The sequence below is a fragment of the Myripristis murdjan genome, chromosome 14, assembly GCF_902150065.1.
Source record: "Myripristis murdjan chromosome 14, fMyrMur1.1, whole genome shotgun sequence".
Taxonomy (NCBI): domain Eukaryota; kingdom Metazoa; phylum Chordata; class Actinopteri; order Holocentriformes; family Holocentridae; genus Myripristis; species Myripristis murdjan.
This window is the reverse complement of record NC_043993.1, coordinates 23,274,727-23,297,226: the sequence shown is the minus strand read 5'-3', so window position 1 is coordinate 23,297,226 and position 22,500 is coordinate 23,274,727. Positions and strand designations below refer to the sequence as shown.

The 22,500-nt window shown below is 39.1% G+C and overlaps 1 protein-coding gene across 1 annotated transcript; it reads right to left on the bottom strand.

Moving 5' to 3' along the window:
- Positions 1 to 8,938: 8,938 nt before the first annotated feature.
- Positions 8,939 to 21,196, bottom strand: glra4b (glycine receptor, alpha 4b). The gene is made up of 10 exons (XM_030068601.1): positions 20,928 to 21,196; positions 20,033 to 20,160; positions 19,139 to 19,206; positions 15,402 to 15,625; positions 14,295 to 14,377; positions 14,036 to 14,173; positions 13,710 to 13,924; positions 11,134 to 11,292; positions 10,084 to 10,179; positions 8,939 to 9,966 (listed from the first exon to the last, which is right to left on the bottom strand). The coding sequence occupies exons 1-10, from the start codon at positions 20,984 to 20,986 to the stop codon at positions 9,694 to 9,696; spliced, it is 1,443 nt and encodes a 480-aa protein (XP_029924461.1). The 5' UTR covers positions 20,987 to 21,196; the 3' UTR covers positions 8,939 to 9,693.
- Positions 21,197 to 22,500: the final 1,304 nt, after the last annotated feature.

Sequence of the window (22,500 nt, the reverse complement as noted above, 5' to 3'; positions counted from 1 at the left end):
TTGCAGGTAATAATGACAAGCTGGAGACTCCTGTGAGCAGAGATGTGGGGCAGCTTATAGGGAGTGCTGTAAGTTAACCAAGTTAGAAGTGACTTTATAATAAAAATGTGGATTTACACAGTCACAGTGCAGAAAGACACAAAGGTGGTGATTGTTTGTGTTTTCTGGTTTGCATGGAAACCAAAGACGGCTGAGTTTTGAATAAGCTGGAAATTCTGTGTGGATTTAGAGCCATCAGAGCTGTAGTTGTCACATCTAGAGGAAACAAGCTGAACATGGAATAACATTTTCAAGATCTCTACATGTTGAGATATTTCTAAGGTGATAATATGTTGTTTTGGATATTGCCTCATTAGGACTGTCAGAGGAGAAGTAATTTTGAGATTTTTTTTTCCACACGATCTTTTGGGGTGACTGGTAGGTGAATGAGCTTTTCAGGTTAGTCGGCTTTTGAGAAGAAGACACCAAATTTAATTTCTATGTAAAGTTGCACTGTAATGTCTTCTGTTATGTGTATACAAATAAAAGGGAATGTTATAATTCTGAATAATAGGCCCATCAAAGGGGAACATGCTGAGTGTGAATAAGGAAACCTTGAACTGAACCCTCGTGGGTGCCAAAATAAACCTTAGAACAGGCTGTCCTGTTCCCATGTAGGACTATAAATTGAGATCTATTAGCTATATCAGGTATGTGTGAAACCAGTTAAGTACAGTACTGCTGATATACCAAGTAAGATTTTTTTTTAAAACAGTTAAGGAATATGCCATAATTAACTGTACTGAAGGCTGCATTTAAGGAGAATAAGAACTGACACACAGCCACTGTTCCTTGGTCAATAGCAGGTAATTTATTTAATTAAAACTGCCTCAGTGTTGTGCTGAGATCTGAAGGCAGACTAGAGGAGCACACAGATGTTTGAAATGGAGTTAAGTGAGTGATTTGCTGGGCTACAGTGTTTGAGATGAATACTTTTTTTGCCTATGTGCGTAACATTACTGGTGACAGAGCCTCTAAATTCCTCTCTAACTACATTCCCAGGGCAGGTGAGACACACGGCCATATGACCAGAGCAAAGCCAATCTGTGCACATCAACATCAAGAACTAAATCTGGTCCATGCTCATTTCTATGCACTGGGGCACAGGATAGAAATCACCTGCCTCTGCCTGTTAAACAGGCCTCATATCAGCATACCTTCAAATTAAAGGTTAGCCAGTGGTTATTATGGAAATGGTTGTGGAGTCCTGATAATGCATGTATGTTTTGGTACATATGTGTCGTAATGATGAGGTTAATATGGGAAGTACTATATTGTTCCGTGAGTGGAAATTGGGTCAGTAGCTGTTGCTCAAATCCTAGAGAGAAAACTATGTATAAGCATAAGTAAAATTATGAGAAATAGATTCTGTGTCTGAAATAGATTGTGAGATTAATGTGCATTAATCCTATAGTAATAATACAACACTATATACATAAACAATAAATTGAAAATGTGTAAAAAGCATGCCTATATACACCATATATACACCTCGGTACTGCACATTTGAATTGTTATACAGTTCTACAGCTATAAAATTATTGCACAGGTAAATAGTTAAATCAACAGTTAAATAGTGGACAGTTATACAGTCTGTTAGCTGAAGGTAATTGACCCTCCAAGGGAGTCTTTAATAACAAGTTTTGCAATAGCTCTTTATTGTATTGTCTAGTTGCACTATTATCTTTTACCTTTGATATTGTTTGTGTAACTTGGTATCCTGGTAACAAGATATGTTTAAGTCAGGCAATTGATCTCGCAGTTTTTGCAGGGAATGAATCTAAAAGGGCAGGTACAGCTTTTAGATGCCAAAAAACAACTTGAGAAATTCCTGCATTGCAGTAAAATGTGAGAAACTGTGGCCTGATCAGGTCAAGTTGCACTGTAGCCTACTGGCATCTCAGTGTAGCGCACGAAATGTCAGCTGTGATGTTTTTCTATATCCTCACATCATCCTAGCTAAGGTGAGGAGTGCTAAAAGAAATGGTGGATGTAATGGGGCAAGATTTTTAATACGACTAAAAAAAAAAAAAAAAAAAAAAAAAAAAAAAACTTTTGAGAGAGGCAGATACACCTGGCAGAAGATCAAGTCTGTCTGTAGCCAGCAGGGTTTTCCTCCCAGGCCTGTTGATGGATCTCCAGCTTGGTTGCACGACGCTTGCACATTCATTTCTCTGAATGGCCTGTTTCTGTACTTGTGTGGACACAGAGCATCAGAAAGTTTTGTTGTTTTTTTTCCTCTGAGAGTGGCAGTAAGGTGAAGGATGGCCTGTAGTAACAAGCAAAGACCATCTGTTAAGCTATATCTATTAATGCCAGGCTTGCTTTGGAAACAGAAAAAGAAGGCTTTTTGAGAGGTGCCAGCTCAGTTTTCTTCATGTATACAGCTGACAAGGCAGATTCGAGGTTAAAAAAAAAAAAAAAAAGTGGTTATAAATAGTTGGGCATTCCCTAAAGAGAGTTAAGTTCTTAAATCCTTGGAGAGCACTAAATCTAAGGTGTGATGTCAGTGTGGAGTGAGCCCAGAAATATGTTGAGCGAGGCCTACAGTGTCAGTACAAGATACAAATGCCATCTGGAGAGGATCATAAGATTTCACAGCATGTACACTGACATCGCCAAGAGTCTGAACTCTGTCACATTGTGTCAGCACACAATATATGCCAGGAAATTAGTGAGATCTTGGAGAAACTGTACGGACTAGGTGGTCTGAGGAGAGTGATGAGGTCACAGGCGGCTGGAAGCAATCCAGGACTTTGTATGGAAACTAGTAAGAATTTCAAGCCATGATTTCAAACAAGGAGAAGCAAGTTTTGGCATACATCAGTGCCACACCTAACCTTGGCCCTGAGATCTCTTGTCTTACAGGTGCCTTGGCTTGTCGCCCTCATTTTCTTTCTTTCTTTCCCCCTTTTTTTTTTTTTTTTTTGTTTTGTTTTGAGAGAGTTCAGCTCTCATCTATCTAGGGTGGAGGCCATCTCTTTTCAGCAGGCCCAAGTCTGCCTGGAAGCTGCTACCATCTTTCAATGAATCTATAATTTTGACTGAAGTTCCCGTAAGCTTGCCAGTGGTTAAGGAAAGTGAGCCTGTTATAGATTTTGAAGTAACCCTGAATACATGACTGTAATAGACTGTAATTGTAATAGTAATAGATGAGTGGTCAATATTTGTGTCAGTGACGTTGTTAGGGACTGTCTTTGTCTCAAATATGAATATTAACATCACTGTGTGTTTAGTCACCTACTGACTTTCAGTGGCTGTTGATTATGTGTACATTTTACATGGATACCATCAGGGTTTTAGTGTTGAAAATAATAAGCTTAATGCTTAAGAATGCTTAAGCTGATGCATGTAAAACATGCAGGAAAAACATTTTATTGAATTTGGGCATCACTCTTTGTAAAGGTAATGAATTAGAGCTTAAACCTTTCCTGTTTTAAATGTTTTAAATGCATTTTTACAGCTTTTATAATTTGCAGTTTAAATAAATACAAGGTTTGGCTATGGAAAATTAAATTCTTTTGAGGTGTTAATTCACTCCTTTGTTGGTTTTGATCTTTAAAGTGGGTTCATGTATACCTGTCTTACTAACTGGGATGGCTGCTTACCTGTGCAAGTGACAAAGAATTTGGAGAAATGGGAAATTAAAGATGAAATCCATTTGAGTCCTTTGGTCAGAATTAATCATGATCATATATTCCAACTGAAGTGTTTATTTTATATGAAAAGTCAACAAAACTGAAGCCTCCATACATCAGACTGACTAGGACTAAAATGTCATTTGGTCTATGAAGGCAACTGTAGCCATACAACAGTGGCCATTTGGGGTCATGGGAGAACCAACAGCACCCTCTAGTGGGCTACAGCCACACAATCTCACATTTCCTATGTGCACACTTCCATGAGTAAGCACAGTCACACTCGGTGGCCACTTTTGTTTCCATTGTGGAGAATGTGTAAATTTAATTCTATGTTTATTACTGAGGTTGTAGTTTGCAGAGGTCTTGTACTGAACTACATTATATTGAGAGGTGTTTATAATTTTTTTGTCCTCCCTATTTAATATACATGAGGGGGACAGAATAGTAGAAACACCTCTCAATAAAATGCAGTCCAGTACAACAGCACCACTAACTATGAGCTCAATGCCAAATATAGAACTGAATTAACAGCTCTATTACAGGTGTACCTAATAAAGGAGCCACTGAGTGCATGTGGTCTACGACTAGCATTAATATTTTCACAGTTTTAAGGGTTCTAAGTAAGAACTTTTTTTTTTATGAAGAATTAATCAATATGTGACAAATTACTTTACAGGCAAAGAATGAGTAGGCCCCAAATGAAAAAGCACTTTAATATTCCCGTAATATTCTCATAGGGGATAACTGTTGGTCTGTAGTACTTGATATCATGAGTTGATGGAGACCTTATCCAGTTTAATGGTACTTTATTGTTTTCCCTAATTGACTTACAGTTTTGTTGTGACATTTGCATTGCACTCTTCTATTTTCTTTGTGGTAAGTAACACGATGCAGCACCTGTGCACACCTGCAGCTATAGCTAGTAAGGAATAATCATATGTTTTTGTGCATTAACACACCTCAGTACACTCGGTGTGTAGATATGCAACTAGAAACATAAATCTCAATGAAGATCCTGCCTGGAAGTTAGACTGCAGTTGCTGTTTTTTTCTCCAGTAAAGCACTGCAGTGGTTTTGATTTTAGATCCATAAAACTAGAAAGAAATTTACAAGAGCTTTCTTGTCACAGCCATCATTTGTGAAAGGTAATATTAATTTAATATTTTCATTCATACACTGGAAATTAATAACCTTTCTTTCTTTCTTTCTTTCTTTCTTTCTTTCTTTCTTTCTTTCTTTCTTTCTTTTCTCTTCTAAGACTGTGTCAGGAGGCACCGACCAAATATTTAATCCTGACTGGGGTTATGATATCCCTGAGTTTATTAGGTTTAGACTTAGGCCTCTTTCAAAAGCAGATGTCATTTCTCTTATTACAAATCTTGTATTTTTTTTTCCCCCTCAGAGGGGAAAAATGAAAGCCTCTTTGGCATCTGATGTAAGTAATCATAAGCTAAAACAAAAAAGTCATTGTGAGAGACATAGAAGATTTTTTTTTTCTATTTTTTTTAATGGTAAATGGTTGTAAACAAAATTCCAGGTTGTGTTTTTGTTTCAGGACCCAGATACAACAGACTGGGCTAACATGGAGCAGAATGTCACTGCCTGGGCTGAAATACAAACATTTTCCATGGACCCGGCTGCTACATAGAAGCAGGCTGCTGAAAATGTCAAAACAATGAAAGATACATGCCATGAAATGGAGCAAAGGATCACAAGGTTAGAAGAGGCCTTAAAACAATCAAGTGCAGAAGAGAAGCAACAGGCCCTTGAAAAGCAGTCTCTGAGAGCTCACAGTGAACCCAACAAGAATCTAAGAAAACCACAGATGAACTCAGACATGCACGTCTAGTGTCTGAATCTGTCAGTCAGAGAGAAATTTCCAAGATGAGGGAGGAAAATGCTAGACTGACCACCGGGGCACTCGGGACCTCCCACTTCTTTCAAGTGCTCCTGAAAGCTCTGCAGGCACAGAGCTCCAGAAAGCAGAGACTTTATAATAAAGACAAAGAACTGATGCAGAACACGGCAGGAAGGATGCAGAGGGAAGACAGCAACATCTCCATTCATCATTTCTGGTGCTGAGTAGGGAACAACGAGGCCTGTGTTGGACTGTGAGCAGCGGCCGGTTTAGTTTAACTGTGAACCATCTCTTCCTGTAACCTCCACTAAGCAGCCAGCCACTAGTGCATGGAGGTAGGATTATGTGTCAGAGATGTCCTTCATGATGTGTGGAGGCTGCTGACCCCCCCTCCCCTGAGGCACTGACTTAGTGGTAGACTGCCACCTGCTGGCACATAAGAAAACATTGAAATGTAATCAGCTTTGTCAATGCAGTGGTAAATTAGAATTATTGGCACTATTGGATTAATTTATTATATAGAATTATTAGTCATGGAGACACAACTTGTATGAATTTCAACAAAACTATACATGCTGCTTTCCACCAACTCTAGTTCATAAGATGTGTACCACCTCAATATCACAATACTTCCTAAAAAAAAAAAAAAATCTTTAAAGTGTTACATGCCTAATTATGTCAGTTTTTATTTTAAACAAAACTTTATAGGCTGTGAGAAGTAACATGTTAATGGAGAAGGTAATGGAGAAAATGGATATTGGATATCTATATGTATATTTATACAGCCTTAATATTACATGGTTATTATGATGTGACTCTAAGATGAGGCAAATGTAGAGTGACACCACTTCCATTTCAAAGTTTGGTTGCAGAGGAGAGAGAGAGTGTATGTGCTATCTTTGACAGCGTTTATATCTAACCACACAATTACTGTTTACTTCGCACACAGTTGAATGTGGTGGAGATTGATGTAGGTGTGTGTGTGTGTGTGTGTGTGTGTGTGTGTGTGTGTGTGTGTGTGTGTGTGTGTATGTGTGTGTGTGTGTGTGTGTGAGAGAGAGAGAGAGAAAGAGAGAGAGAGAGAGAGAGAGAGAGAGAGAGAGAGAAAGAGAGCACAGATGGGGTGTGCTCAAGTTCTTCTCTAGAGGAAACAAGAAAATTTGGGATCCTTTTTGTTATTGGACTTATTCTACTTTTTCTGCTTCATCTCGTCGTCTTTCTTACTGGAAAAGAGAGCTCTAAATGTCTGTGTGATCATCCTCCATATCTTGGGGTTTTTAGCTTTTTCACTTTCCAGATCATCTATCCATGCTGGCCTCTCTCTCAGCCCACTCTCGTTCCTTCTTCTCCTGGGCTTGCTCGAGGTCTGCTCTGGCCTAGAGAAAGCAGATCTTCTCCTCACGGTGCTGGATCTGCAGCTGGAGACAGCTGCTGTGGTGTTCAGCTTTAGCTGTCTCCAGCTCAGTCTGGTGATATGTCAGGAGCTTTTCCTGTGTCTTTTGCCTTTCATCCATCACATTTTGGAGGGTATCCTGCAGCTGTGTGGCTTTGAAGACAGTGTCTCTCTCACTGAGGTCCTTCTCCATGAAGGACCTCAGTGAAGGCTGACTTTATTAGCTGTTCATCTGAGTAACATCTTTCAGTGCCTTCATAAAGACAGACACAGCTTTTTTTTTATGGAGGTGTACATTGCTGTAGAGTTCACTTATTAGCACACAGGGGAGATCAACATGTACCATTGCAATTTGATAGCATTAAAGAATGGTTATACTTCAACAAAAATTCAAATGAATTCATTTCAGTTTATTTTTTACTGACAAAACAGTTTCACTTTCAGCTTCATATTTGTCATGAAAAAGAAAAAAAGACAGACTAATGAATCTCAATGTGTAACTTGCAACAAGTCAGGCTTTGCTGAAAAGAAACACACAACTCATAGTGCAGCACTGAGGGGGGTAACCACTGTGTCTCAGTGATTGTGTTTGCATGCAGTCTGGGAAACCATTCACAAGACTAACTGAGCCACACTCCAAATGCAACACACTCACTTCATTTCCATCGGGCCAGTATAGCAAGATTAGCCTCAACTGGGTTTGATGCCACAAACGGATCCTTCAGAAAATGTATTCAAAGGAAGAGTTTGAGCCCAGTGGTTGCTTTTACCAGCTGGTCGCACAAGACAACCTGAACGCATGCATTTCAACCACACACCAGATGACACTGAAGCAATTAATTCACCGATTATTGGCTTAATAAAGACTGCCATTGGTGGATGCTTCTCAACACAGGTTTGTTCAAATCAATAAATGAATGAATGGGTGTATTGGGTGTAGAGAACCAAACACACATACTTGTTACTGTGATTTAGATGGAAGCAGCGTTCATTACTAATGTTCAGGCTATTGCCCAAAAAGATGAGGGACAAAAACTGCAGATTACAAAAAATGAGCTCTGAACTCCTTTGCCTGTAAACAGTATGCCACTCACAAGATTCTGGCTGATCAGTTTGAATGGATAATAATGAATCTTATTGTTATTGTTAATAGGAATTATTACTATTATATGTAATCATTATTAGAAATGCATTTCCTGCTTTTAGCAAATACTCAAGGTTTTGTGAAGATATGGCCAAAATCGTCTAGTGCTTTATGAGTCTTTTGAGTAAATAATTTTGCAATATTTTGGAACCTTGATTGAACATTTGTAATTGTGTGCATATTAAAAGGATGATTTGAAAAAAGAACATTTGGACCATATTTTTATTACCGCGGTCAGAATTTTTAGGAATCTATACTTGATGTGTACAGAAAAAATAAACATTTTTTGGTAAGTAATTTTTAGTGCTATTAATGGAGACCATTTCATATATTTAACCACTTTTGTGCCCCCAGTAATAGATATTCTTTTTAATTACACAAGGATAGTATAACTGCAAAGGAAAGATACTCTTTAGATATTTTCACAGAGAGATGAGAAACAAAAAAAAATTTATTTGGAGCTATGGGTGTGCCATTCCCTCATTCCTTTAAAGAGAGCTCCAAAAACATGTGGACAGTAACTTTTTTTTTCATGTTTCAGCAATGTACACTTTTACTGGTAAGACTTTACAATAAGAGTACAACAATTAACGCTAGTTAACATTAGTTAATGCCGTAATGGTTAATTAACTGTTAGTTAATGATTATTATGGCATTTACTAATGTTAATAATATCTACAATAACCCTTAAATAACATATAAATTAATACCTTAGCATGAACAGCATTAGTACATGATTCTTAGACACATTAGTTAACGGTTAGTTAACTGTTACATAATGTTTATTACCTGTTACTTAATGTTTATTACGGCATTAACTAACGTTAATTGTTGTACTCTTATTGTAAAGTGTTACTCTTTTACTTTCGATTTCAAAAGAACGAGGTACTATACTTGATGTTTTTTTTTTCTTTTTCTTCTTTTTTAAGAAATGGGGTCTCTACTGCAGAGTTCGAAAAATAATTTGACAGAGAAAGATTACGTAAAATAGAGCAGTCATGTTTTGTTCATCATAAAAAAATAACATTTTCCCCTAGAACTCCAGAGACGTCCAGGAGAAAAGAAACAAAATTGTTTTTCCCCCAAGTATTTGGAAAAACAGTGTAAACTTTCATTGATATTTCACCTGTGAAACCTGCAGCTCTGGGTACTGTTAAACATAGCATCGCAACATTAGCACACATGCAATGCACCAAGGAGTGTGCATCTCCCTTATTTTTGCTGTGTGATTTTACACCAACAGAACATAACCCAGACATAACATCGGAAAAAGTGATGCAGTCCAAATACTGGTGAAACGAACAGCACACACAGTGAAGTGGGAAGTATTAAAACTGTGTTTCAGCCCACACACTTATGAAGCCAACTGTACATACATTGAAGTGCAAGGTCTGAAGCATCGAAAAGTGCATTTCATCAGCAGTATTAAAAATTGAAAAGAAATTGATGCACAGCTCCATTTCATGAAATTACACAACGGCGCTGGACATGCAGTCAAAACAGATCTTGCATGGCTCAGCTGAGGACTCTCAGTCTGTAAATGTTTCAGTGAAGAGAGCAGAATTAAAGGTATCCAGTGTGTTTTTGTTTTGCTGTGTTTGGTTCAGTCGTTGGATTGTCACAGTGTGGCCTGGACGTCTTCATGTCTCAGAACTTTGTAAGTGAGCCAGTAGAGGACGTTGAACATGAGGAAACTCATTGGGAACACAGCTCGGGATATGGTGTCAATCCTTTTCGCCCGATCCACAAAACGCCTCCGGATGTCATAGAAGCCCAAACCGGGAGGTAAATCAGCAAAGACCGGTGTTGCGTCCATCTCTGGTGCATCTCCTGACGACATGGCAATGCCATAACTCTGGAAGAATAAGCCCTGCTGTGCCAGCTCTTCTTCCTAGAACAAATCAAGAATTATTATCGACTCTCATTTAATCGCACGGCTTTATTGGTGTTTGATTTCTCTGATCCGGCTGTTGGTTGGTGTCCAGCTGAACTAGACCCCAGTACATACCCTGGCACAGACACTGCATTGCTGGGCTGCGTTCCCATGAGGAGCATTGTTGCCCGGTATGTTGTTTCCTTTCACTTTGCTCTCTCCGCTGCCCTGCTGATGGGTGAAAAGCACCACATAATTTTAGTCAGACTGCATTGGATCTAACTGCATCACAGCCGACATCTGGGATCAACAGCTGCTGCCATTTATTTTTAAAATGCTGTACATTAGCAAGTAATCAGTATCTGTTTCTTATAGAATATGACACTGGACTAAATGTGAAATGAGACAAAGATAAACTAGCCAGGTGAAATTTCAGTGATGCTGTGTGTGAGAAACAAACTGATCCCAATTAAGCCATTTGAATTTTCGCTTGAATTTCCCTGTAAGCACCATGCATGTTGTACTATAATGGCACATGCATATTCTGTATCTCCTGGTTTCAACGCTTCATTGAAGCTACATCCCATATTCAAATCCAAGATGCCATTGTTGTATTGCTGCACCATTATGTCAAACAGAAAATATCGAGATGTCTTGTGCATCATTTTATACACATTTCACTGTAAATCATCAGGACATATTTGGTGTCTGTGGAAACTTTGGGTTCTCCTCTAGAATTTAAAATATGTTTCTAAGGGATTGGACAAAGCTTGGCTGCACAGCAATGACAAATCCGCCTGTGGGTGTAGCAGAGTTGAAGAGGTTAATGCTACCAGAAAAATGAATTCAAGCAGATGTGTATTGTTGTATTAATATTACGAGGTATTAATGCATTCTGAAGCTGCCATTAAGCTACTTTATTAATTTGAGCATTTTACATTAAAAGGACGGTTTGGCCTATCTTGCTTCTCCTCTGTTTTTTCTCTGAAATGCAAGGTGGGAAAGCAAGATTTGAGCACATTCAGCCAGCAGAGGAATAAGCCTGAATTAATCACAGGTCAGCGCTCCATGCATTTCCAGGCTGGAATGTGACATGCAGCTGAGTTGTGTAGCTCCTGCATAGCTGGGCACAGGGAATAGCAGGTGACAGTAGCCTGAGGGGTTGAGTGGGCGGGCTGCACTCACAGTTCTCTGCCGCTGCTGCTCTTTAAGCTTCTTCCTCAGTCTGAAGAACTCTTTGTGCTGGCGTGAAACAAAATTAACGGCCGCGTACTCCAGCAGCGCAGCAAACACGAAGAGAAGGCACACTGCCATCCAGATGTCTATGGCCTTCACATAAGAGACCTGTATAACCGTGAAAACGAGTCACAATCACTCATTGTTGCTCAGGATCTGTGGTGACTGTAATCCTTGAAATATATATTTAGAATGCATTACAGCTGTAATCAGTCTTAATGCTTTCAAACCCATGGAATAAATGTCCTTGCCTGGGGTTATAGTTACAGTTCAGATCATTTTATATTAACCTAAGTATTCTAAGATTAAAAAAAAAAAAAAGGACATCAGAAATTATGTCAAAATCTCTAATAACTGCCCTCTCCAGTTCTTTTTCTAGGGCACTAAAATGGAGCAATGATAAAATTTGAGATTGAAGTGGGAGAGAGAGAGAAATATTTAAGCAGCTGGAGCAAGAATTGAAAACAGAACCATTTTAGCCTCTCTCATTTTATGGCTTTTTAGCTCCATGTTAGCATTTTCTGAGTGTATCACCATTTCTACTGCCATGCTACTTATAGCCACCTTAACCCCTTGAACTTCCCCTTGAGCAGAAAAAACATGTTTTCCATATTGTGCAACAGTGTCACATACATATTCTGTATCTGCTGGTTGCAATGCTTCACTGAAGCTGCATCACACTAATATTGAATAAAATATTCAGGCCCAAGATGCCATTGTTATACTGCTACACCATTATATTGAAATATATCTAGATGTCTTGTGCATCATTTTATACTCATGTCTGTTATTCAGCAGGACATATTTGGTATCTTTGGAAACCTTGGGTCTCCTCTAGAATTTCAAACAAAGCTCTGCGGGTTTGAACAAAAGTCATCAGTGCAGCAATGACAAACCCACCCATGGATGCAGCAGAGTCGAAGAAGTTAAAGGACCAAACCAGTGATTTTGAATGTTTGACCCATTCACTACAATTTACACACATTTTACGTTGCAACAAACCATTTTGCAAATCATGTGGGGGTACAAAAGATTTCACAGCATATAATCAAAATCCCTTGTTTTTTAAATTTGAATTTTTGTTTGAGATCCCCTTCTTATAATATTTTGCCTCTGTGGTTAACAAAATCGTCACCTTTCATAAAACACAGAACTTAGCTGTATAAAGCAAACTTTTCCCCAGGGACTATTTTCCCTGGTGGAGAGAGCATTTTAGTCCATACAAATTCAAGTCATCACATCGCACAGTGCTCCTGTTTTTAGGAAAACTAATGTGATCGACTTTATTACGGTGATTACTGGCATGAAGAAAGTTTGAAGTCTCTAAAAGTTACTTTTTATATCATAGCGAAATTAATGGAAACCAATGGCTGGATAAAAGGTGGGAAAAGGCTTGCTTCAGGAAAAGATAAGCAGAAAAATGAGCCATAGACATTTTGTATATATTACACTACACATGCAAAATCACTGCTTTGGTCCTTTAAACAAATAAGAACAGCGCAGCTCTTTAGTTTGTGCTATGCAAACCTAGGGCTCTAGTTTCGCAGACCAGGCGAGGCGGGGGCGTAGCGCAGATGCGCTTCGCCAACTGGGTGTGGCCAGGCGGATTTTCCAAGTTTGGCACGCCGTTCTCGGTGGCGCAAGTACTCCGCCGTCCCTCCTACCGGCGCAAGGGAGGAGAGAAGGCGTGGAGTGGGTTTGACACAGCCGATTCACATTTAACCAATCAAATGAGCCCCTGTCCTTGCCTTTAAAATGCGCTGCATGAAGGCGTAATGAAAGTTTACACAGCTGACATGGAGGTCTATTGCCGCAGGCGGAGCGGAGCTCAGGAGACAGGCGCGGAGCGGAGACCGGCGAGCAGTGCGGACACGTCACCAAAACCTCACAGGCAGGCTTCCGGAATGTCAGGCACATGAACAATGCAATAAATACCGAAAAAAACACTATTCAATGCTACGATCACAATCAGCACATACATATATCTCCATGTCAACTGTCCCGTCACAGCTGATGTCAGAGCAAAGGAGATTGGCACCGTTTGTGCTGATTGTGAGGTTTTGGTGATGTGCGCCAGGCAGCCCAACTTCCACTGCGCCGGCTCCGCTCCGCCTTGCGCTGAAAGTAGACGTGGTTTCAGATGGCGAGCTTTTGGCGCACCTCGGCGAAGCCTTTTGGCACGAAACTGTCACTGCGCCACCCCGCGCTGCGCCGGGAAACTAGAGCCCCTAGAGTTTGCTAAGGGTTTTTCATCTAGTGATATGAAAAGGAAATGTTTTGTTAAATCAAGCAACAATTAGCAATAAATTACCATTATTAAATACAGAAATTATAAGTGATTGGCGCACAAATCTGATAACACATCAGGCCAACCCATGGAACCATAATAAGCGATTCGTCCAGTTTGTTCACAAGATATTCCCAGCACTATAAAGTACATTGCATTACTGCATGTGATAGTCATACACTAGGTTCATATGTGGCATTTACCGCCATAAAGTCTGATAAAAAACAATGTGTGTGACCTTTGGCAGCGAGGCTCGTGACCCCGAGCTCTGGGTTGTCATGGTGAGCACTGTGGTGATTCCCAGGCCCACTCTGGCCGGAGCGGCATCCATGTTAATCCAGAATGAGACCCAGGACAGGATGACGGTGAGCAGGCTGGGTATGTACATCTGGATTAGGTAGTAGCCCATTTGACGCTCCAGATAGAATTTGACCTCAATGCAGGTGAATTTACCTAACCACAGAAGAAGATACAGGCCGTGACACACCGTACGGTCTCATCAGTACAGAAGTTGACTCACAGTACAGTATCTACCTCAAATCTAAGATGGCAGATGGCTTGTACCTGTGTTGTAGTGCTTGGTGCAGTAGCCGAGACCTTTCTCCTCCTTTAGCACGAACTGAGGGAGCATCAGATCATCAGCAACCTGCACAGGACCCACATCCAGCCATTCAAAAATAAGATCATTCATGGTGTAGCCAACTGGAACAGAGACAGAGCGAGGGGAGAAGGGTGCTGTAAGTTTATGCCAACATTTACATGTGATGTTGTCACTGGCACAAGCCTGCCTTGTCAAGATCCAAGAATAAAATCAGTGACTCACAGCTCTCCAGTTGCATCGTACACGTCTGACTGTCCATGGGGAAATTTTTTAGATCCATGGGACAGGATAGGGTGAGTGTGAGCCTGGTCAAGAGAGACAAAAACAAGGATTTCACAAGTCACAAGCACTTCAAAGCAAGAGCTGAGAACTAAAATAGGCTTGATAAGGCTGCAACAATGTCACGACACATTGTAGGCTTGGCTCTCATCCTCAGGCAGGTTCGCTTATTGTAGTATATGAACTGATAATAGAGGGCATTGTGGCAGTCTAGTTAGTTGTTCAGTTTAACTTGATTCCCACTTTTTACCAGGTTACATTTAAGGCTCATCTGCTCCTATTCTAGTCTTAAGGGAAAAAATTCCCACACATCCTCATATCCTTCTACAACCCAAGCCAATGATGCAGTAACCCGCACAAAGCAACATATTACCAAACTAGATTCCAAAGGTATCCAGCCTTGAAAATACCATCTTTCAGCACTGAGACTTTCATTTAACTTGTGCCCCCTACAAATGAAGTAAACCTGAGGAAACTGTTAAAGCTGCATCAGGTAATATTGAAAAAATTAAGCCAATGATCCCTTAATTATTTTGTAAATAAATGTGTCTTTTTTGCCCCTTAATGTGTTTCATTATTGGTGACATTTTAGATTACTGTTTCATTTTTTTCCTAAATACGGTGCTGTTAGGCAGTAATGACATCTAACAAAATTACAGCTGTTTCTGTTCATTAAAATTTATGCCCAAAATTCCCCTGAGCTTGACTGAAAAGCAACTTGTGAGAGTGCGGGCTTATGTTATAACTTGAGAGAACTAATACATTGGTAATGGGGCAAAACAGCAATGCTTCCCTTTTCTCTCTTTATATCTCATAATCTACTATCATAATGTAATTCTTCACTGCCTAATTGCCCAGTTACCTGCTTGATATCCTTCTTTTTTCTGTTTATCCTGCAATTACAAATAACAGCCTTTTCTTAGTTTATGATGTATTATTAAATACAGCTGGCAACATGACAAACCATGACATCTGGTTTCATAAAACTTGACAGAGATAAATCATGATGTACTATTAAGTCAGGCTGACAATTAAAAAAATGCTGATCACCTGATGCTGTAGAGGACGTTGCCATTCTGGAATATACGGAGTAATTTGTTGTCTGTGGTAACCTCATGAAAGTTTGCCCCCTTTTCATTGGCAAAGAACAGGTCAGGCTTCCATATGGAGTCCAGCATTGAGGGGTCCAGGTCCAGAGAGTCGTCTGGATACTCCTTGTATGCCAGTCGGGGGTCATTCCACTGTTGTCGCAGAAATACATTGAGACGGTAGTCCTGTGGTTTAGAGAAACAAGAATTAGACACACACAAAAAACACCACTAAGTGGGAATTTTAGGCCATATTTCCATCATTTAAGATTAGCAGTTTTGTCAAAAATATATCACTGATGTCACCACACTAGTCATGCTTTTCTTTTCTTTTCTTTTCTTTTCTTTTCTTTTCTTTTCTTTTCTTTTCTTTTCTTTTCTTTTTGGAAAAACTTTCAAAGTATGTATCCTACACATGGGCAGCAGTTAGACAAATTCACATGAAAAATAAAGTCTCTGGAGTTTTAGACATTTTCTACATTTATAATAACTTATGATATAAGTTGAATCTCTGCTAGTCTCTGCAAATAGTTATGCAAAAATGCCAACATTATCTTTTATGGACCTTCTGCTGCCAGGGATGTATGGTAATGCTAAAAACTCAGGCTTTGAAGCTCTGAATCACCGCATGGTAATTTATTCAGTGAGATCATGGTATGGTATGACCTATATGCATACATTGTTTTTTAATGATTATATTAATGTTGCTCTGAAATGTTCAGTTGTTGCCTTTCAACCCTTCATTGTTAGGGTTGCATTAAATATTTTATTCATACTCCAACTAAAGTTCCTATTGTGGCTGCAGATTGCAAAGATATTCAGAAACTGACATAAAGTCAAGACTTGTTAGGTGACAGCCAACATCCATCCTATCTAAACTTAACATTTTGACTGATACTGACCCTATACCATGTGTTTAATTCACAGCACAGTCAGAAACATGAATTGTGCTGTGTATGGAACTGATAGATTCTCTCAGTGCAAAAAGTTCAGGTTCAGCATTGCCACAGTGAGTCATGCCAGAAAAAAAAAAAAAAGTTGATTTCTTTGTCTGTGTGTCTAACTATGCTGTCATTTTAGTGTTAAATCCTGTCAGAGGGCCAAGATCGAGCAAGTGAACAGGAGTGAGTCATGAGCATTAAACAAATGCACCTGCAGGGTCTCTCAGCAAGCAAACAGCGCCAAGCCCACGCAAGAACAAACTCCAGCTGTGTGAGCAAAAATGAGGCTTAAAAGCTCACAAATTGGCTTGAGAGCGCACAACTTGAAAGACAGCAAATTCCACTTACACTTTCATCAATTAAAATTTGATGGCCTTCCCTCTGAGGTATTGTAGAAAGTGCATGAACCTTTTTAACCCTAAATTAAAAATAAAATAAAATAACAAAAAATACAAGACCATCCCCCTGCACACTCCATGAACTTCTATCATAAATAATGGATGGTCCCTTAGTTGACAAAGACACAGATCTTGAGCTGTTGTTGTTGTTTTTTCCAGACCAAGGAGGCAAACACAGTTGCCATTATCTAGGGAACTTGGGATTTCTGAAACTTGAGACAAAATGTTAATGAGTGAATATGCACAAAGTAGTGGGGGTGTGGGGGGATAAATTATATTTGACAGCAAGTACATCAAAAATAACTTCTCATTATTACTACTATCTGTAATTTAAACCTGTGGGTGACTGGTGGCTTGTTAGTTTGTACCTGATGGTTTCAACGTGTAATTTTAACTATGCAAACAAGTTGTTCACAGATACCAAATGAATGCCTTTATGTTTACATGAGAAAATATGAAGATTACAAATTCAAAACCTAAAGACACTAGTCCGCCTGTGAACTTGAGACATGACATGATCTGTCATAAAACTGGCAATAATGTCAGTGTGAGACTGTCCTCCAGCAAAAAAACGACCTTACAACCTTTAGTTGCGTTTTACAGAGTGATCTATAGTGGTCTTGTAAATAACAACACTGTGGTGTAGTATTAAGAAGAGAGCGACAAAGTTCATGCGAGGAGGAAGGTTGGGTGATGGGGAGGCAGATGGGTCAATCAATGTCATTTTCACCCAGCCGAGTTCAAATCCAAGCCAGAGAAGTTTTCATTTTTAGTTGGCTAACATTACCTACCAAATATTAGCAAACATTATCTAATGTTTTGTAACATTAAACCTGACCTTTTCCCAACCTCAACAATAACCTTTTCCTAACCTTAACCAAGCTTCTGGATTATAATTTTCTGTAACTCAAAGACAATGAAAGCGGCTACTACAGCATGAAACTAGGAGACCACAGCAGAACATTTGTTCTCTACATGCTCCCCCATTCAATTCCAACCACAACGAATCAAACAGCAGCACTTTTACTGTCTTGCCAATCACAATGATGCTTTCACATCGAAAATGGAAGTAGCTGGAGCCATCATTAACAGACGCACTGTCTTGATCAGTAGCATGAGGAGCATGGGCACCGCCAGGAATTTTGGGCCCCATGAAAACAAAAATATATATATTTAATAATTTTATATTAGTTTTTACCTTTTTTTGGGGGGCCCCTGTCAGGCAAGGGCCCTTGGAATTGTCCTAACTTTTCCCCCATATACGGCGCCCCTGACGAGGAGATCCTAACTTGAATTTTCCCTCCCTTTTTCTGTCAAGAAATAATTTTAAACCCAGCTTTTACTTTCTACGACTGTCTTGTATGAACCAGAAACTAACGATGGCACAATTGGCATTAGTCTTAAAGAATTGCTGCATACTGGAGGCCCAGTCTCAGTGATGCTGATGCTTGCATAGGTGCAATGAACGCTGCTATTAAGACTCAGTCACACTCAAAACATTCACTTTTAATGCCCATTAAAAGACTCTATGTTGGACTGAAAAACCTCTTTTACTTACATTTGTTATAATTCTTATGTTCTTTTAAACTTGCACTATGTAAAGTGACCAAGGGTTGATTGAAGTGAGGACCCTTTAGCCTCAACCCATAATAAGTGTGTAATCTACCACTGAGTTGCTCTGACGATGAGAAAGTAGAATCGGCCATGAAATGATGTGCTTATTCCACATTTTTTTGTCAGTGGAGTCTAAAGGGTCCTCAATTCAATTGACCTGTGGGAATTTCGTCTAGTGCATTTTTTTATTTTTTTATTATCATGGAATTTCTGCAATGGTCGCCAACTCAACGTGAGGAAAATTACACCAAAAAAATAGTGATAATTGCAGTGATATTGGATGATGGCAGGGCCTTCTACTATAATGAAATACTTTGAATCAGTCTCTCATTCTATCACAATTTCAGAGAAAAAATATTTTGCAGCACTGTTAATCAAACAGAAGCCTAGAGAATGCTTCTTTGAATAGTAAATATATTTGTGAACAACAACTGTAAACAACAACAGTAAAATGGTAACTTATCAGTGTCCCAGGCACCCAATTTTTCCCTAAGCATAGTTTATTTTAATGTGTATTTTTATATATTGTAATGTACAATTTCTTATACCATAGATTTTTTTTTTCCACATCTGTGCTGAAAACCTATCCCCCAAAACTACATACTGCAGCTTTAAACATAAGTCAGACACTGAATATCTATACTTTTCACACTACTGAATCAATAGAAACTGAGAAGACTTTTAATGACACATTATATTCACTTAATAGCACTTTAAACTGAGATGGTAAAGAAGAAAATCCTCACCATTGTAGTTTCAGTGATGGAGCCAAAGCTGTTAATGAAGATGTTACAGGTGACATTCACAGGTGGCCCTGAGAGAAACAGCTTGTCGTCACACATGCTCGTCATTTCTTCAGGATAATTATAGAAATCGTCAGTTTTCTGTACATCGACTGTAAACATTTAATAGCGTGAGCACCTGAGACCAAAAGAAATAGAACTAAAAGACAGGTGAAACAAGAGCAGAACTTTCCTGCAAAATAACATCTGCGTGTTCCCTCCATTCTGTGCATGCTGTCCTGGTAAATAGACTTATCCAAAATAAACAGCATGAAATTGTGTTGTCATTTCCAGTACGCTCCCATTAGTATGGTCCATCTGTCGACCACTGAAACTTTAAATATTTCAGTGAGTCATTTCCTAAGAGGCAATGATTTATTGATTCTCCTTTAGTTACATTAGTGTATTTATAGATAATCAGCCGGGATTTACCCAGTATGCACTGGCAAGGATGTGGAGCAAGAATGAAATATATATGAAATGTGGCCCCAGGGAAATAAGGAGGAACTATGTCAGAGGGAATCTGCTGCTTTACTGCCAAAGGAGAGAAAAAAGATGGGACACACACACACACACAAAATAAATAAATAAAAGAAAAGACCTGGAAGAATTCTGTGTAAAAATATCATAACCTAAAGCTGTGGGAAAGCATAGAGGGGCAACGACACAACAGAAGACAAGGACTTTAAAGAATTGTGTGCAGCAACATCAGCCTCCAGCATCTCTCACTTAAAACACATCTGTGCATGATTTGTGCTACTTCACTGCCTAGAGTGTCATGCAAAGCGAGGCACACACACATACACACTCACACACCTGTCCTGACAGAGAGGTACGCACCGCTGCACACCACGTTACCTTTGAAGTTGGGTCTAATGCGAGCGTCGTAGCCAGATGTCCGTCCCATCAGTTTGTCCAAGAAGTCAGATGGAGAGGGGGGCCTGGCCGCCCTGCTGGGGAACTTCATCTCCTTCCCGCTCCCAGACCTGCGAGGTGACAGTGACAACCAGCCTCCCATCGCAGCAACAGGGCATCATATAGAGTTTCATTTCCCTAAGTAAATGTATTGAGGTTAAATGTAACACTCCAAAAGATGCAATGAAACTATAAATTAATTAGTAAAAAATAAAACAGAAAAGAGGAGCTTAATGCAACTTATTTCTCCATTTCTAATCTTTACTGTGATTCCTGTATTAAAAATGCACAATGATCTATCATTGTAGCAATTTTTGACATCACATAAAATATAAAGGACCCAGTCAAACCAGTAACGTGCAGAGATAGAGTCTTTGGTCAGATTATTTGTGAAATGTATATTTCTTATCATCTAAAATCACTGACCTCCCCTAAGTTGCTTCTGTCAAAGGTAATCCTGCTTTGCACATTAATGGCCCTTTTCACTATCTGGCACTGCTGTCTATGAATTATAGTTCTGTTAAACTGGGAATTCATGAAACAAGAAAAATGAAATACTTAAAGCATCATATTGCAAAATTTAGGATATGCCACACTTCTCTTGGTCAAAGAGCAGATAAAACACACTGCTATGAAAATTATGTCAGTGTAAAATCAATATATTTTGAATAAATATGCACTAAAACAAACATATTTTTAAACATCCTGATATCTAACTAAAGTTTCACAATCAAATGCTAGAGAAACAATACACTGGCTTACACATTAAGTGTTGTGAGGTTAATTCATCACTTAAAATATTTAAACTGATAACTTAGAAGTTCTAATCGTCTCTTACCTGCAGTGGAGAAAAATGACAGACGTGACCCATACCATAGATAGGATGAGTGATGGCATTCTCTGATAATTCTTTGCATAAAGGAGACAATTTGTAGGGTAAAAAAAAAAAAATCAGTCAATGAAAAGGAGGAGAATATAGGAACTTGTTTTTGCTCTGCTGGCCAGGCTCTGTCTTAGGGAATCATCTGAGCCTCCCACTCTCTCTGCAGGTGTAAGACACAGGATGCGGCTGCTGTATAATTCAGGACCCAGTGAAATTTTCTGTGACTGTTTGTGTGGAGGACTTCAAGCTTTATCTCTTTTTCATGGCCATATGCATGCTCCAGGAATTACTGCAAGAATATTTAAAGAGACAGCACCGTGCTCATACTGTTTTCAAAGCAGTGCAGCGGCAAGTTGCCCGAAGACAGCATCAGATTTTAATGGGAATACTTTAATTTCAAACATGTGTTACTCAGTCGGAATCAAGGTTTTTGCACAGAAATAGAACACAAAAATCCAATGTTGCAAAATGTAGCTCTGCTGTTTGTTGCATAATGCAGAATAAAGTGTCATCTAGTAAAATTGAGCAAATACTGAATGATAGTACAGCATTTAAAGTGAAGATCCACCCCAAAAACACAAAGCATATATTTGATTAATATAATTTAAGATAAATCAGTCAGTATTAGTGAACAACTCTCTTGTAAAGGTAGAAATAAGGAAAGGTTCTCACCCATGACATGATTAAGTCAAAACCTAGAGCTGCTCCATTCACAATGAATTGGAGAGTTTGAGTATGTACATGTTGCTGCTGTTTTTTCATACTGTAGTGGTAACCACTATTGACCTGAGAAAACCCCCCATAACCCTTTACTATTACATGTGTGTGTCTGCAAAGTAGGATTTCCATTGGTTCGTTCAAAGTGGCAGCACAAAATGACTCGCCTATCTTTGGGAGACAAGTTCTTTAAATTCAAGCAACACAATGTGAATTATGTGCTTAAAGTGGATTTTCCTGGAGCATCCCACAAGACTGCAAAGAGGTAAAAAGGATATGTTAACTAAAATCCATGTCACATTCAGGGCAAAAGAAAATGGGATCAAGGGATTAAGTTCAAATTAATTCAGGTGTAAGAAGTTCTTTTTCCGCCCATCTTTCTTAAGTGTAATTGCATGTTCAGAGGTTATTTACCTTTTCCCTCAGCAGGGGTGTCTTTTGCTTTTGGGTTAATTATTTACTCTTCAAAGGGCCAGACAGATTCTGATACCCAAGTGGAAGCTATAGTTTGTATACTTACACACAGAGGAGCAGCAAGGCAAGTCAACCATTTCCTCATGCAAAATTAATGGCAAAGAAAGAGATGCAAGGTTACGGCTGCACGTTTGTCTCACACTTGTAAGACTTCACTGTGCACCACTCTAGGGTATACAGTGCCCAATAGGACATGAATGTATGAGAATAGGAATGCATTACTAATATGAAGAACACAATAAAAAATAGTTTCTGCATGCATGAGCATTTCCACCTCCAGAGTAGATAAGTAGGCCAACCTTAATTTTAATGTTGTCGTTTTCCATTGGAGCATAAT

Coding starts and splice junctions, on each gene's coding strand:
- glra4b (XM_030068601.1), bottom strand. CDS start 20,986: ATGCCATCACTCATCCTATCTATGGTATGGGTCACGTCTGTCATTTTT. Junction 20,161..20,927: donor GTCATTTTTCTCCACTGCAG/GTAAGAGACGAT, acceptor GTCACCTCGCAG/GTCTGGGAGCGGGAAGGAGA. Junction 11,293..13,709: donor CACGAGCCTCGCTGCCAAAG/GTCACACACATT, acceptor ACGGTTATACAG/GTCTCTTATGTGAAGGCCAT.